Source organism: Somniosus microcephalus, chromosome 5, assembly GCF_052327205.1.
Source record: "Somniosus microcephalus isolate GS21.2 chromosome 5, FLI_Smic_1.0, whole genome shotgun sequence".
NCBI classification, from domain to species: Eukaryota; Metazoa; Chordata; class Chondrichthyes; order Squaliformes; family Somniosidae; genus Somniosus; species Somniosus microcephalus.
Genome location: NC_140991.1, coordinates 64,432,898 through 64,447,413, shown reverse-complemented (window position 1 = coordinate 64,447,413; position 14,516 = coordinate 64,432,898). Strand labels below are relative to the sequence as shown.

The following is a 14,516-nucleotide window of genomic DNA, read 5'->3' as shown; positions in this document are numbered from 1 at the left end:
AAGGACTCTATTCCATTCTCCCAGTTTCTCCGTCTCTGCTGCATCTGCTCTGACAATGCCACCTTCCATACTAGTGCTTCCGACATGTCTTCCTTTTTCATCAACCGAGGATTCCCCTCTACCGTGGTTGACACGGCCCTTGACCATGTCCGTTCTGTCTCCCGCACTTCTGCTCCCACACCTTCCCCCTCCCTCCCAGAACCACGACAGGGTTCCCCTTGTGCTCACCTTTCATACCACCAGCCTCCACATTCAGTGGATCATCCTCCGCCATTTCTGCCACCTCCAGCGTGATCCCAGCACCAAACAGCTCTTGCCCCTCCCTTTCAGCATTCCAATGGGACCGCTCCCTCCGCGACACCCTGGTCCACTTCTGTATCACCTCCAACACCCCTTTCCCCTTCCCACATCACCTTCCCATGCAAGCTCAGGAGATGCAACACCTCTTTTACCTCCTCCCCACTGTCCAGGTCCCCAAACACTCCTTCCAGGTGAAACAGCGATTTACTTGTTGTACTTGTAATTTAGTATACTGTATTTGCTGCTCACGATGCGGTCCCCTCTACATTGGGGAGACCAAACGCAGATTGGGTGAACGCTTTGCAGAACACCTCCGTTCAGTCCGTAAGCGTGACCCCGAGCTTCCGGTCGCCTGTCACTTTAATTCTCCGCTCCACTCCCACTCTGATCTCTCCGTCCTCGGTCTCTTACACTGTTCCAACGACGCTCAATGTAATCTCGAGGAACAGCACCTCATCTTTCGATTAGGCACTTTACAGCCTTCTGGACTCAACATCGAGTTCGACAATTTACCTTGGCCGCTATTTATTTATTTTTTCCTCATGGCAACTGTTGATGATTCTGCCATTGCTGTTTACACCTCATCTAGAGTCATCTTTTGTTTCTTAACTTGTCCCATTACCATCTCCTTTTGCCTTGCACCATCATTCCTTTTTGTCTTTTTAATCTCTCCTGCCTTCCATCCTATCACAGACCTTCCCTTTTGTTCTTTCCTCCCCTCCTCCCTTTCGCTGCCTCTGCACTTGCTTAAAAATCTGTCACATCTCTAACTTTTTCCAGTTCTGACGAAGGTTATCGACCTGACACGTCAACTCTGTTTTTCTCTCCACAGATGCTGCCCGACCTGCTGAGTATTTCCAGCATTTTCTGTTTTAATTTGATTTCCAGCATCCGCAGTATTTTGCTTTTGTCCTTTATTTCCAGTGTTTTCTGCACTTATTTCAGATTTTCTGCATTCCACTTTTATTTAATTCAGTAGATCTGCTGTGTAATATTTTTACAGACTGCTACAACAGGCACACCGGTTGATAAAAGCACCTTCTGCATGGTGACAAAGGCTTCCATCTGACTACCGTACTTGGAATGAAATTGTCCCTGCTTTATATCTGAAAGGCTGATCCATTGAGTATGTTGTTGTGGTGAATGTTTCAACACAAATTCAAGCAGCAGTGATGTCAGAAATATTTACAATAATATATATATTTTTTTTTTTCAAGTGTTATTGCTACCATAGGGTTATGAAAATAAATGCTTCTGCTTGAGATCTTCCACATGCAAACTCTTGTGATTATTTTTCACACACATGCCCATTGGAAGGTTTTGAAAAGTGCAACTTGTCTCACATGCAATAGGATATTGCTCCACATTATATGAACCTCGCATGGTGATCATTGACACTTCCATTTCTTCCACTGGAAATCATCTGGATCATTTAGCACTTTGTTTTTTTGCCTTTTTCCAAGTTTCTCCTAGACACCAGCATATTGAATTAGGCGCACACCTTGAAATTACGCTTTTTGAATATCGGCTTAATATGTTTTGTGAAATTCCTTTGTGCAATATTTTAGAGATGTTAACCCGTTTACTCTTCAAAATAGCAAAGGTGTTTTGTATGACTACATTACGTGTTTGTATGCTAATATTCAAAGAGGCTCATTTTTAGGTCCTATCTTTAAACCAGTAACCCCACTACATTTCCTGAAAGTGTTCATTCTCTCTGGGGAAGTGAGGATCACCTGAGGACAACATCTCAAGCAATTTGTACCCACTGTGATCAAGTGATCCTTTCCTCCTGCAGTTTATGTATGGAAGGCCTCTCTCTGGGCTATGTTCTTGGTTCTCCTGCAAAAATTGGTAATCAGTATGAAAAATAGTCCATATTTCTGATCATTGTTTTGCTCAGAAGAACCTTTTTATGGTACAGCTATGGTCCAGACTTGCAATTTAAAAAAAAACAGTCCTCACTGTCCCAACACCAGTTTTTGTGTAGTACAGTTGAGTCTTCATATTGGACTTCAGTGTATAGAGTATCTCCATATGTTGAGTAATTTTGGCTTGGCATTGCTCTTCTGAACAAACAAGCACCAGCTCCAATGTTCACAGCATGCTTGTGTTTGCTCTAGGTATGGTCTCGCATCTGCATCCTTAAACTTGGCCTGATAATCAATATTGTGGTAGCTTCTTACAGTATTCTGACTTCATTTAAAATCTAACAGAACTGTGAACAGACCATTGGGTTGTCAAATTCTGTCACACATGTCCAGTAGAGAAAAAATAGTGCTGTCAGCTCCAAATCTCAGTCTTGCACTGTTTTGCACATTGACCTAGAGTCAGAGAGAGAAGAATGGGCAATCAGCCGACCAGATCCTTGAGTCAGGAGGATAACACACTGTTGCTGTCAGAGCCAGATTTAGGAATAACATAATGAAAGAAGGCACTCAAGTGCAGGTGGCAGATACTGGAAAGCAGAACCACACTAAGAGCAAAATTCCCAAGTATCAAAGTCTTGATATGTGAATGTTTTTGACTGTTCTTTTGAACTTTGATATATCAAGGCAACTGGACTTCTGGCCTCCTGGTAGTATGTTGAGGTTGAACAAATGAGGAAGAGTGTTCAATTAGGAGAAAGACTTGGAAAAATTGGGGCATTTTTCATTAGAACAGCCCAGATTGTGGGGCAATAGGATAGAAGTATTTAAAGTTATGAAAGGATGGGATAGGGTAGGTAGAAGCTGTCTAGTTCCAGTAGTTGAGGGGTCTACAACAAGGGGCCACTGATGCAAGATTAAGTGTAAGATTTAGAACTGGGGGTAGGACTACACAGAGTTGTGAGGTTGTGGAAGACACTTCCAGGTTAGTGGATGAGGTGGAAAACTATGACGACATGCAAGATTAGATTGCAGCTCCCTCTCCTGCTTTAAGACCCTCCTTAAAGCCCATTTCTTTGACCAAGCTGTTAAGTACCCTTCCTAATATCTCCTCCTTTGGCTCAGCCTCCTTTTTGAGATGTTTTTCTATGTTAAGGGAGCTACATGAATACAAACTGCTGTTAGTTACAAGCTTTTAATTAGCTTTGCAACTCTGATGTGAATTTGGAAATTATATTGCAGTGCAACAGAAAATTTAAAGTTACAAACTCCTCTTCCCCCACCCCATTGACAGAAAATGGTTGTTTTAGCTACTTAAAAATTTATGAAGCTGATGATTTTGGTTATTAATACCAAGTTATTTTATTGAAGGAAAACCGTGAAGTCGACCGGAATGAAGGGCTGAAGTTTGCGAGAAAACATTCTATGTTATTTATTGGTAGGTTGACAAAAGTAACTGCTGAATTTTTTTGAATTGAGGGGAAAAAAGGAAAATAAATAATTTGATGAGCATGGTAGTACTTTCATCAATTTATATTGAAATATGCTTATTGATTTTACATAAATGTTCTGCATCTGCTAGAAAAAGAAAATGGCAAATGCTGAAAATCAAATAAAAACAAAAATGCTCAAAGTGTGCAGCAGGCCAGTTGGCATTTGATGCGGAAGGTTCAGTTGACTTATCCTTCTTTGGACCTGCTGTATATTTCCACCTATTTTCTAATCTTGGTTTGGTATCTACAGTATTTACTTGGTTAAGACACATAGCAACTGTTGAATGTGATTAGTTTTTTTTTAATTGCAATTTTTCAGTTACAGCACATTATTGTGCATCTGTAAACTGTTATAGTTTTCTTCACATTAAAAAAAAGTTAGTTACTGAAACAAATTTGGATTAAATGTGATGCATGGTGAATCGATTGGATATGATTGAATTCAGCATTCTCAGATTCACTCCAGTCTACTTGCTGTTTGTACTCACTTTAAAGCACACCAAATGTGTTCTAAACCTTTTTAAAATATTTATTTTGCAGAGTCAAGTGCAAAAACGCGTGATGGTGTGCAGTGTGCATTTGAAGAACTCGTTGAAAAAATTATTCAGACACCTGGCTTATGGGAAAGTGAGAGTCCGAATAGTAGACTTAGGTTATCGGACTCACCTGATGCTAACAGTGGAGGTTCTTGTGCTGGATATTGCTCCGTGCTGTAAACTGTAAGACTTTTGATGGAGTAATTTCTTGCCGATTTTAAACAATTGGTGAACTATTTGTATAAATTCTAGAATTGACATTGCAGTTTGCACACTTTGTTCACATCATGTAAAACCATCCCCAGAACTCGCCCAAGGCCAACTTAGTTGTAGGCATGCAGAACCATGCAATCCGGAGTCAATGTTCATGAAACATTTTGCTTGTAATGTCAAATCTCCTTGTAATTTGCAACAGTTACATATCAAAACTCTGTCCAACCGTTTTAATCAGTGAGGGCCAGGGTTCATGTGGTCTTTTCATCTAGAAACAATCTGCCCATTGTAGTCTCGATGTTGTATTTTCACACTTCGGTGCTGAACCACTGTCTTTCCCGGACCCCCAGCCTCAGAAATGTTTCATATGATTTGCAAATTTTGGAGTATATGTGGTGTGTTGGGAACACTTCAGTGTAAAATGCTGAATGTAACTGAATTTTCACTGCTGTTAGTCTAGCTGAATAAACATCTTCTAAATGCAAGAGAACAGTAAACTTGTATCAGATGTTAAAATAACATTCTTTCATTCATAAACTAGTGTTTCGCACTGTTCTAGTAAAATCTTGCTGTGTTTTTTTACAGCAGCTGAAATTTTTTAAACCATCATTTCCCTAGTTGTGCTGAACAGATGTGCCCGATACAGAGCCGCATGACATGTAACTCGTTAAGTTGATGAAAATACATGACTTTTAAAGCCTGCACACTACGACGATGAAAATTAGAACTATTATAAGGCCCCTTCTGTGATAACCAAAGGATTGGAAACATTTGGAAAGATTTCTTGGAAACATTTATGAATCTAACCTTTTCAGTTAACTAAATACTGAACAATACTTACTAGCATTTTTAACCTTAAACTTCATTGCATGTGACTCTGTTTGTTCAGTCTTGTACATTTAAGACTGCATTATTATAGTTACATTATTGAAGATACTATTTGTAAGTATTGTACAGATAAACTAATTTTTTTTCTTTTTAAGTGGTGATTCTGAAATCAATAATTAAAATTTTTTAAGAAATGCAGATTTAAGGTTGGTTAGTAATTGCAGTGTGTTTCAGTTGTTAAAGTTGAATCAAAATAACTGAAGTGTACATTCAAGTCTTTGTCATTGCAGCTCATTTCCAGTGTTTGTTTATTGCATTGTACTAGTTCACATTTGCTGAAATTGAAAAAAATCTGAATTTGAAGTGGGTTATCATAAATATGAAATTTAAGTAAGTAATCCCTGTGCTGTTCAATGTTGCTCTATTATATCTTGAACTGTACAACTGTCTGTAGGTGTCTTTTTGTTACAATTCTTAGAACAATAATCACAACATTTGTCATTCTGAAGGATAAGAAAAGGCTTAACACTTTGGATTGGGCAGGTTGAAAAACCATACGTAGAAATATAGTTTAGGAGTTTGTTATGTAGAACTGTTGATTATTCACTAACTCCGTACCATCCTCATACATTTGCAACAATGTTCTTCTTTAAGCCTCCACTATTGAGATTTTATTTCTGTAAAAAAAAAAATCCGTTTTCATGTTTTTCATCCAGCAAGATTACGGTGCACACAATTTTAGAGAAGATAATGTTGGAATCATGTGCCTTTTTTTAAGTTGCATTTAGAAAATACCAAATGTTAGATGCTTCAGTATTATTTTATTTGAACTCTGGTGTTTTAAATTATCAATAATTCATACACAGAAAACATTTTGCAATATTTACTGTAGTCTGTTTTGTAGAATGCGATTCAAGTATGAAATAAAATTAGGTTTGATTTAATTGCAAAAAATAAGCATATGGCACGCTGTAGTAAATGTACATCTCTTTGAATGTTTCTTGACTTTATTTGGTACAAAGGGACAAAGCAACAAATTTACCTAAGTAGAACGGAGCAGATTTTTCTTTAATTTGGGCCTTATAAATATAACTCTCTTCTGAGCAGTCACAAATTTAGATAGTGTTCCAGCTTGAGAATAGTTGAAAGTTTATGTAGGTAATCAATAATTACATATTTGTAAAAGATTTATTTCCTTTTTTAATGAGTCCATATATCCGGTATGCCCAGTGAAGGACAACCATGTTTATTACAGCATGCTGTCTATACAGTCAGTGTATACCTTGTCCTTTGTTTCATTTTGAGTTTGTTTTATTAATAACTGCTAAATGGTTCCAAACCTTGGGCAGTTTTGTAATTTAATGCTTTTTCATTAGAATTAATGCTTTCTGCCACCTACTCTGATTGTGAGGTAACCTGTTAAGTTTATGTTCATAGCAACAGCATAAGCATGATTTATGTATATATAGTATCAATTGTAGCAGTCTAATTTTATTTCTTAGTTTACTGAACGTTTTCTTATCCCAATATGCATTTACTTCTTTGTTTTTTGAGGGGTCTGTAGCAAAATTTAAAAAGTAAAGTACCAAATCTCTTTTTAATGATCAGGCTCATCAGCTTTAAGTGGTGAGCTGTATTAACCTAGAAGGTCCCAGGTTCAATCTTTGATAGTGTTGGGTGAGCTGACCAGGGTGGCAGTACGCGTGTTATAATCCCAACACCCCTATGTTAAGAGAAAGGAAAATCAGCCAGGGTTCTTGCACTTGATCACAATCTGGTAGCTCTTGCCGAACGTGTGCATGTCGATTCAATGCACAACGAGACTTCACTGATGCTCCCATGTTTGAACAGTCCTCTGACACTCACTGTCTTGGCTCCCATATGAACAGTGGCCACCTGATTGAGATAGTGGGGCCAACCGATACGGTACTGTCCTCAACAAGGAGTCTGCACCTTCAGGAGAAAATTGCTGAAAAAGGAGCGGAAAATAATGTAATATCCTGTAACAATGTCGGACACTGCCTACCAGTTCAGTCAAGGGTAAAAAAAGTTAAATTATCTGTCTAATTATAACTGCAATTAATTATTAGTGGTATGATCACAGTAATGTAAAGATTAGGGCTTGAGAATGAGAAAAGTCATTAACTGTAAATAAATCTGTTTGGTATTGTATTGCTGAAAGTAAAAATAGTCTGAGGATTTGGCAAAATAATCTTTTACTATTTCAACAATTATGACAGTTATTGCAATAGAACATATAAATATATATACACTGAATAAAAATTCCACGTGATTCAACTCCCAAGAAATTTGTCTTTTAATATTTTTTAAATGTTGCTTCTCTTTGAACGTATTGGATAAACTAATGCATCACATCAAGTTGTCATTTTTCACGGATAGCGTTGATTTATTTTAAAACACAGGCGTTACTATGCAGTTACACTGGTTGAACTGATTTAAGAGTCACCAGTTTCCCCCCACCTTACAATCTTTTCACAGGGCATATAATTTCTTGAATTCTAAGAATAATTAGGTTTACCTTGTGACTGCATGGTAAGCAAAACACAAGAAATGCTGCAAGATACACAAGGGCAGGTATTTCAATAGATGATCGATTGTGGCCTTGCATTCTGAGCCAGAGTGACTCACTGCAGTGCTCAAGATGTAAAAAGGTGTCCCAGTTGGTTACCGTGACTTCAGGTTTCACAATAAAAGTCAGGAATTTGTTAATTCTGTACACTGGACGTTAAAATGTCTGATTGAACAGATTTGGGAGGAGGTTCAATGACCAAAGCAAAATGTGAAAGAAACTGAGGATGTACAACTGATTTCTGCCTTCAACAGAAGTGGCCTATTTCCTTCATTCTCAAAAAAGATGCAAGGATTGCTGCATTGAGAACAAATTACAGAAGTGAATAGTTTGATGCAAGCATAGAGCAACTGTTAATAAACTTGGTCTGCAATCAAAGAAATTCAGCTTAAAAATTTAAACAGATGTAGTTAGGCATCTTCTACAATGGCCGCAAATTTAATTGACCTCCAAGGGCAAGTTTGGAGGCGGGTCTGTTGTGAAAATCGGAAAAATTGTCGGCGGGCTACGAACCTGCCTTCGCGCAACTTTGGCAAGTGTCAGGTCAGCTGCTCCCGAACTGCCCCGACACTAACCGGCCGGAGAGGCAGTTAAGACAGTTAACGGCTTGTTTGGATTTTGCAGGTTTTTCAGCATGCTGCCCAACTTCAGAAAAACGCGCCAGCTGAACCGAGCCGGGTTGAGCGAGGACCTGAATTGTTGCTGGCTGCTCAAACAGCTTAAAAGTGGCCCTGCAATCTCTCATTCTTTCACATGCCACAACTTAGTGCTTTGAGGACTGGGAGACATTTTTAAGCTCGACTAATCTTGAGTGTTGAGGCTGGAATCCATCTGCAGTGTGAACTCCTTGGAATAATGCCCTCTGGCCCCTTTGAGGGCAATCAACCTCCATTCCTCGACTGAGAATTATACCAGCGGTATTGCAACCATTTATATCCTCTCATCTTGGTTGTCAGATTCAGAGGAAGAGCAGCCGAGGCAGCAGCGCAACCAGGCAAAGCAGCAGCACCAACAGCAAGAGTGCCAACCTTCTCAACCACCTGATGATGCACAGGGCAGAGGGCGTCAGCGCAGGCCTGCACCACCTCATGAGTGAGCAGCAGTGCCAAAGGAGGCTGAGACTGTCGCGAGATGTAGTCAGACATCTGCGCAATGCTGCACCAGCACCTAGAGCCCAGAGAAGCGTGTGGACACCCCTTACCAGTGGCTGTCAAAGTCACCAACACACTCAACTTCTTTGCTTCAGGCTTCTGGGGATCAGCTGCAGACATCAGCAGCATCACCCAGCCGGCTGCACACGCCTGCATCATGCAGGCTACTGATGCCCTCCTTGCAAAGGCACACAATTACATCATCTCCACGGATGAAGCAAGTGTAACTGCGCGTGCAGTTGGTTTTGCAAAGATGGCAGGCTTCCCAAGGGTGCAGGGCATCATAGACTGCACACATGGCCATCCACAACCCAGCTGTTTTAGTCAACCGCAAGGGATTCCACTTTCTTAACGTCCAGCTGGTGTGTAACCACAGGAAGATCATGTTTGTGCAAAGTACCTTAGCCTGCAGGATAGTCATGGCAACTGCCATCTTGGATCTGGTACTATGTAATGAGACAGAATTAATAAATGACCTCAGTAAAGGATCCTCTAGGAAAGAGTGATCATGGCATAGTTGAATTTCAAATTCAGTTGGAGGGTGAGAAAGTTGTATCTCAAACCAGTGTCCTGATTTTAAAGACAATTACAATGGCATGAGGGCAGAACTGGCTAAAGTGGACTGGAAAAATAAATTAAAGGGTAAGACAGTTGAAATGCAGTGGTGGACATTTAAGGAGATATTTCATAACTCAACAAAAGTATATTCCAGTGAGAAAGATTTTAAGAGAAGGGAGCACCATCCGTGGCTAACTAAGGAAGTAAAGGATGGTATCACATTGAAAACTAAGGCATACAATGTTGCCAAGATTGGTGGGAGACCAGAGGTGAATAAAAAAATAATAGAGAAGATGAATTGAGAGACTAAACTGGCAAGAAACATTAAAATAGATAGTAAGAATTTCTACAGGTATATAAAGAGGAAGAGGGTAGCTAAAGTAAACATTGGTACCTTAGAGGATGAGACTGGGGACTTAATAATGGGGAAATGGCAGAGACTCTGAACAAATATTTTGTATCTGTCTTCATGGTAGAAGACACTAACAACATCCCAATAATGGATAATCAAGGGGCCACAGGGAGGGGGGAACTAAAGACAATCACTGTCACTAAGGAAATAGTACTTGGTAAAATAATGGGACTAAAAGATGACAAGTCCCTTAGACCAGATGGCCTGCAGCCTAGGGTCTTAAAAGAAGTGGCTGCACAGATAGTGGATGCATTGGTTGCAATATACCAAAATTCCCTAGACTCTGGAGAGGTCCCAGCAGATTGGAAAACCGCAAATGTAACACCCCTATTTAAGAAAGGAGGGAGACAGAAAGCAGGAAACTATAGACCAGTTAGCCTAACATCTGTCGTTGGGAAAATGCTGGAGTCTTTCATAGCTACCTAGCAGTAGCAGGGCATTTGGAAAATCATAATGCAGTCAAGCAGAGTCAGCATAGTTTTATGAAAGGGAAATCATGTTTAACAAACTTGCTGGAGTTCTTTGAGGAGGTAACGAGCAGGCTGGACAAAGGTGAACCAGTGGATGTGGTATATTTAGATTTCCAGAAGGCATTCGATAAAGTGCCACATAAAAGGGTACTGCATAAGATAAGAGCTCATGGAATTGGGGATAATATATTAGCATGGATAGAGAATTGGCTAACTAACAGAAAGCAGAGAGTCTGGATAAATGGGTCATTTTCCGGTTGGCAAACGGTAACTAATGGCGTGCCACAGGGATCGGTGCTGGGGCCTCAACTATTTACAATCTACATTAATGACTTGGATGAAGTGACCGAGTGTAATGTAGCCAAGTTTGCGGATGATACAAAGATGGGTGGGAAAGCAAGTTGTGCAGAGGACTGAACCTGCAAAGGGATGTAGACCGGTTAAGTGAGTTTGGCAGATGGAGTATAATGTGGGAAAGTGTGAGGTTATACACTTTGGCAGGAAAAATAAAAAAGCAAATTATTATTTAAATGGAGAGAGATTACATAATGCTACAGTTCAGAGGGATGTGGGGGCCCTTGTGCATGAAACACAAAAAGTTAGCATGCAAGTAATCAAAAAGGCAAATGGAATATTGGCCTTTATTTCAAAGGGGTTGGAGTATAAAAGCAGGGAAGTGAGCTGTGGAGGCTGGGTCATTAAATACATTTAAGGTGGAGATAGACAAATTTTTGCAAGATAAGGGAGTGAAGGGTTATGGGGAACGGGCAGGGAAGTGGCTTTGAGCCCAAGATCAGCCATGATCTTGTTGAATGGTGGAGCAGGCTCGAGGGGCCAAGTGGCCTATTCCTGCTCCTATTTCTTATGTTCTTATGACTCTTTCATCCTGCGCCAGTCTACTGTGCTTCAGCTCTTCCATCCGCCAAACCAACTTTCCGGATGGCTACTTGGCGACAAGGGCTATCCCCTGAAAAAGTGGCTCATGACACCGATGAGGAGGCCATCAAACTAGGCTGAGGAGTGCTACAATGTGAGCCACTTTTCCACCAGAAGCATCATAGAGCAATCTATCAGTTTGCTCAAAATGTGATTCCGATGGCTTGACAGATCTGATGGAGCCCTGCAGTATGCACCAGCCAGGGTGTCCAGAATCATCGCTGTCTGCTGTGCCCTGCACAATATTGCACAGCAGCGTGGCTTAGCGCAGAGTATCCTCGGAAGAAGCGGATGAGGAGGAGGAGGCACGCCTTGCGGGGCCGGATATGGCCAATGCAGCAGCACTCGAGCACATTGCTGGTCGTCACACATGTGATGCACATCCATGCCAGATTCGCATAAGCTTACATTTCAACCACAGGTGGCTGGCATATGGCTATGAATGTGTGAGCGACCTTCTTAACATGCCATACATCATCTCTCCAATAAATGGTGCTTTCCTATCTCTCAGCACCATCATTACAAATGCAAGTCGCCCTGAGCCCTCAATGTGCAACTTCCATTTCCCAGAACACATAGGCCAGAACTTCAACTGTTTGCCATCACTTTTGTTTAATCTCATCATAAAAGGATGACAATCAGAAATACACAACAGAACAAAACACCCAAGTGACTACCCTTGTGAGTATTTGTGTGTTAGCTTCCTCTTACGCGTGCTTCTATGTGGTGCTTCCCCTGTGGCTTCAGCAGATGTAGAGGCACCTTGCTCACTTTGATGCTGCACCTGCTTAGATGCCTTTGGCAGGCATCCTCTGGGTTTGGGAGCCTGGGAGGGCTTCTCCACAGTCTACTCTTCCTACGGCTTTGCAGGGGCTGAGACAGCCATTTCAGTTGGGTGAGGGCTCTGACCAAGGGCTCCGCAGTGGCATGGTCATGTGAGCACTTGGAGAGGAGCCCACACTTCCTTGATATCTGCCACCAACATCCCTCTCATGGGTCACCCGCAGCTCACTGCTAGCAAGTGGCAGGAGAGCACCTTGCTGCACATCAGTGGGGCCATGAGGACCCATCTCAATACTGATAATCCTCATAACGGGGACATCCATGTACCTCTGGTGTCTCTCCTCAATAGATGCCCATCTATCTTCCGTAGCAGACCATCTATTTATAAGAGTCACCATGTTTTCGTGTGTCTGGCGGCTTATGTCCTCCATACGGTTGCCACCCTTTCCATGGCAGAACGTTCATGCGCCATTGCCTCCACAAAGGCAGTGCTCATGTTTGAGATGGACTCCTCCATTCACTCCACACTTGCAGTTACCCTGGAGGCAAACCCTGTCAGAGACTCCTGCACTAGTTCCTGGAGTTCCAGCACCGCTCTCTTTCTGGATGGCCCCAGAGGCACAGCATCTACATGCAGCTGAGCAGAGCTAGGAGCGTCCTGCAACCTCTGATGAGGATTCTCCACTGCTGTCGCTGTCTCCACCATCCGCTGATGCTCACCTGTGAGCTGTGATACACCCGGTAACAACACTACTCTATCTCGCGAAGGCCCCACCGAGGTGTGTGTATCTGCGCTGGTGCTGGGTGCTCTGAGTCCTGGTGACGCTGCTCCCTCAGAGGTTGCAGCTTCCTCTGAGGAGTCGTCCAACTCTTCCTCCTGGACAGTGGGGAGGGGAACTCTTGATGGTCCTGTGGGAGAGTAAAGGCATAAGTTAGACATCTGATTTTTAGGTAGCAGACACATCCTATTGTGCAGATGATCCAAAGTCAATCTCTATGAACATCATATGTCATTGCAGTCAATCATGAAATCTAAATGCGAGGGTTGAAAATCTATTCTGTCACCAGCTTCGTCTAGTACGATCATCTCTCCGTCCCCCACTTCCAGCTCCTCGCCACCTCCCACGATCTCATGTGCAGCCTCCTCAGCACTTGTCAATGTCACCAGGGATGGTGGGCCTCCTCCTGTCATCACTCTCTCCCTCTTATTGTGGGCTATATTTTCTTGCAAGGAGGGACACAAGTGGAGTTTCAGCAAGAGTGATGGAGTGACTGTGAAGAACCCATAACATTGAAGCTTATGGGAGACCAAGATGGAGTGAGGTGCCAAGAGGAAGCTGCCTCTCTGAGTTGTTAGTTGTCATTGCATAACAGTGAGAGCATGTGTGAGGGGTGCATAGTAGGATGGTGGTGATTCAGGACAGAGAGAGAGATGGATAGGTAAGGGTGCAAGGAAAGTAAGGGTATGGTGGGATGTGCAGGAGCAGGCTTACAAAGCAGAGTGCTAGTGATGAGAAGAGAAGGGAAACAGATTAAAGGTAAGTGTGAGTTTTGATGATCGCAGAAGATCATTAAACCTTTTCTGGCACTGGACCCAGGTGCGTGAATATATGAACCTGGCACTGACCTCCTCAGCAATGTGCAGCCAGGCTGCCTTTGTTTGCTGAGGAGACTTCCTCCGGCCATCGGGAGGGAACAGAATCTCCCTACGCCCTCTTACTCCATCCACAAGAGCTTGGAGGGAGTCCTCATTAAACCGTGGAGCAGCCTTGGCTTTTGCAGCGCTCGTTGTAGCCTGGGCCCATTCAAACACAAGCAGAAAATAGAAAGGAAAGGCTGAAGCTGCATAGGCCCCTTAAAAACAACTGCAGCAATGATGTCATTAGACATGACTAACAAACCCGATCCCATTCATTGGACCGGGCAGCGCTCACGGCGGACTTAATAGGCCACTTAAATTAAAATCTCAATTCGGGAGCAGCTGAAACCGGCAGCGGGACCGGAACCCGACTCCAACCCACCGCTTCTATTAAATTCACAGCCAATGAGTCAGTCTACCCAGCAATCAAGACATTATACTTGGTGTACATGCAGTTCGTACTTGGTTGTGTCTGAGGGTATGCTCCAAGGTTATTGTATGACCACAATTTAAAAAAAATTGTTTATGGGATGTGGGCATCGCTGGCAAGGCCAGCATTTATTGGCCATCCCTAATTGCCCTTGAGAAGGTGGTGGTGAGCCGCCTTCTTGAACCGCTGCAGTCCGTGTGGTGAAGATACTCCCACAGTGCTGTTAGGGAGTTTCAGGATTTTGACCCAGCGATGATGAAGGATCGACGATATACTTCCAAGTCAGGATGGTGTGCGACTTGGAGGGGA

General features: G+C 42.3%; 1 protein-coding gene across 3 annotated transcripts in view; it reads left to right on the top strand.

Annotated features, from left to right (window-relative positions):
* The window catches only part of LOC147117074 (ras-related protein Rab-18), a 50,467-nt gene extending 42,920 nt beyond the window's left edge, over positions 1-7,547 (top strand). For 2 of the 3 annotated variants that reach the window (XM_085987695.1, XM_085987693.1), the window contains 2 exons: positions 3,540-3,606; positions 4,202-7,547. In XM_085987695.1, coding sequence (XP_085843821.1) covers positions 3,540-3,606; positions 4,202-4,377 — 243 coding nt within the window. In that variant the 3' untranslated portion in view covers positions 4,378-7,547. The remainder of the gene's footprint in view (positions 1-3,539; positions 3,607-4,201) is intronic. The other variant, XM_085987694.1, reaches the window with a different exon arrangement.
* The last annotated feature ends 6,969 nt before the right edge of the window (positions 7,548-14,516 follow it).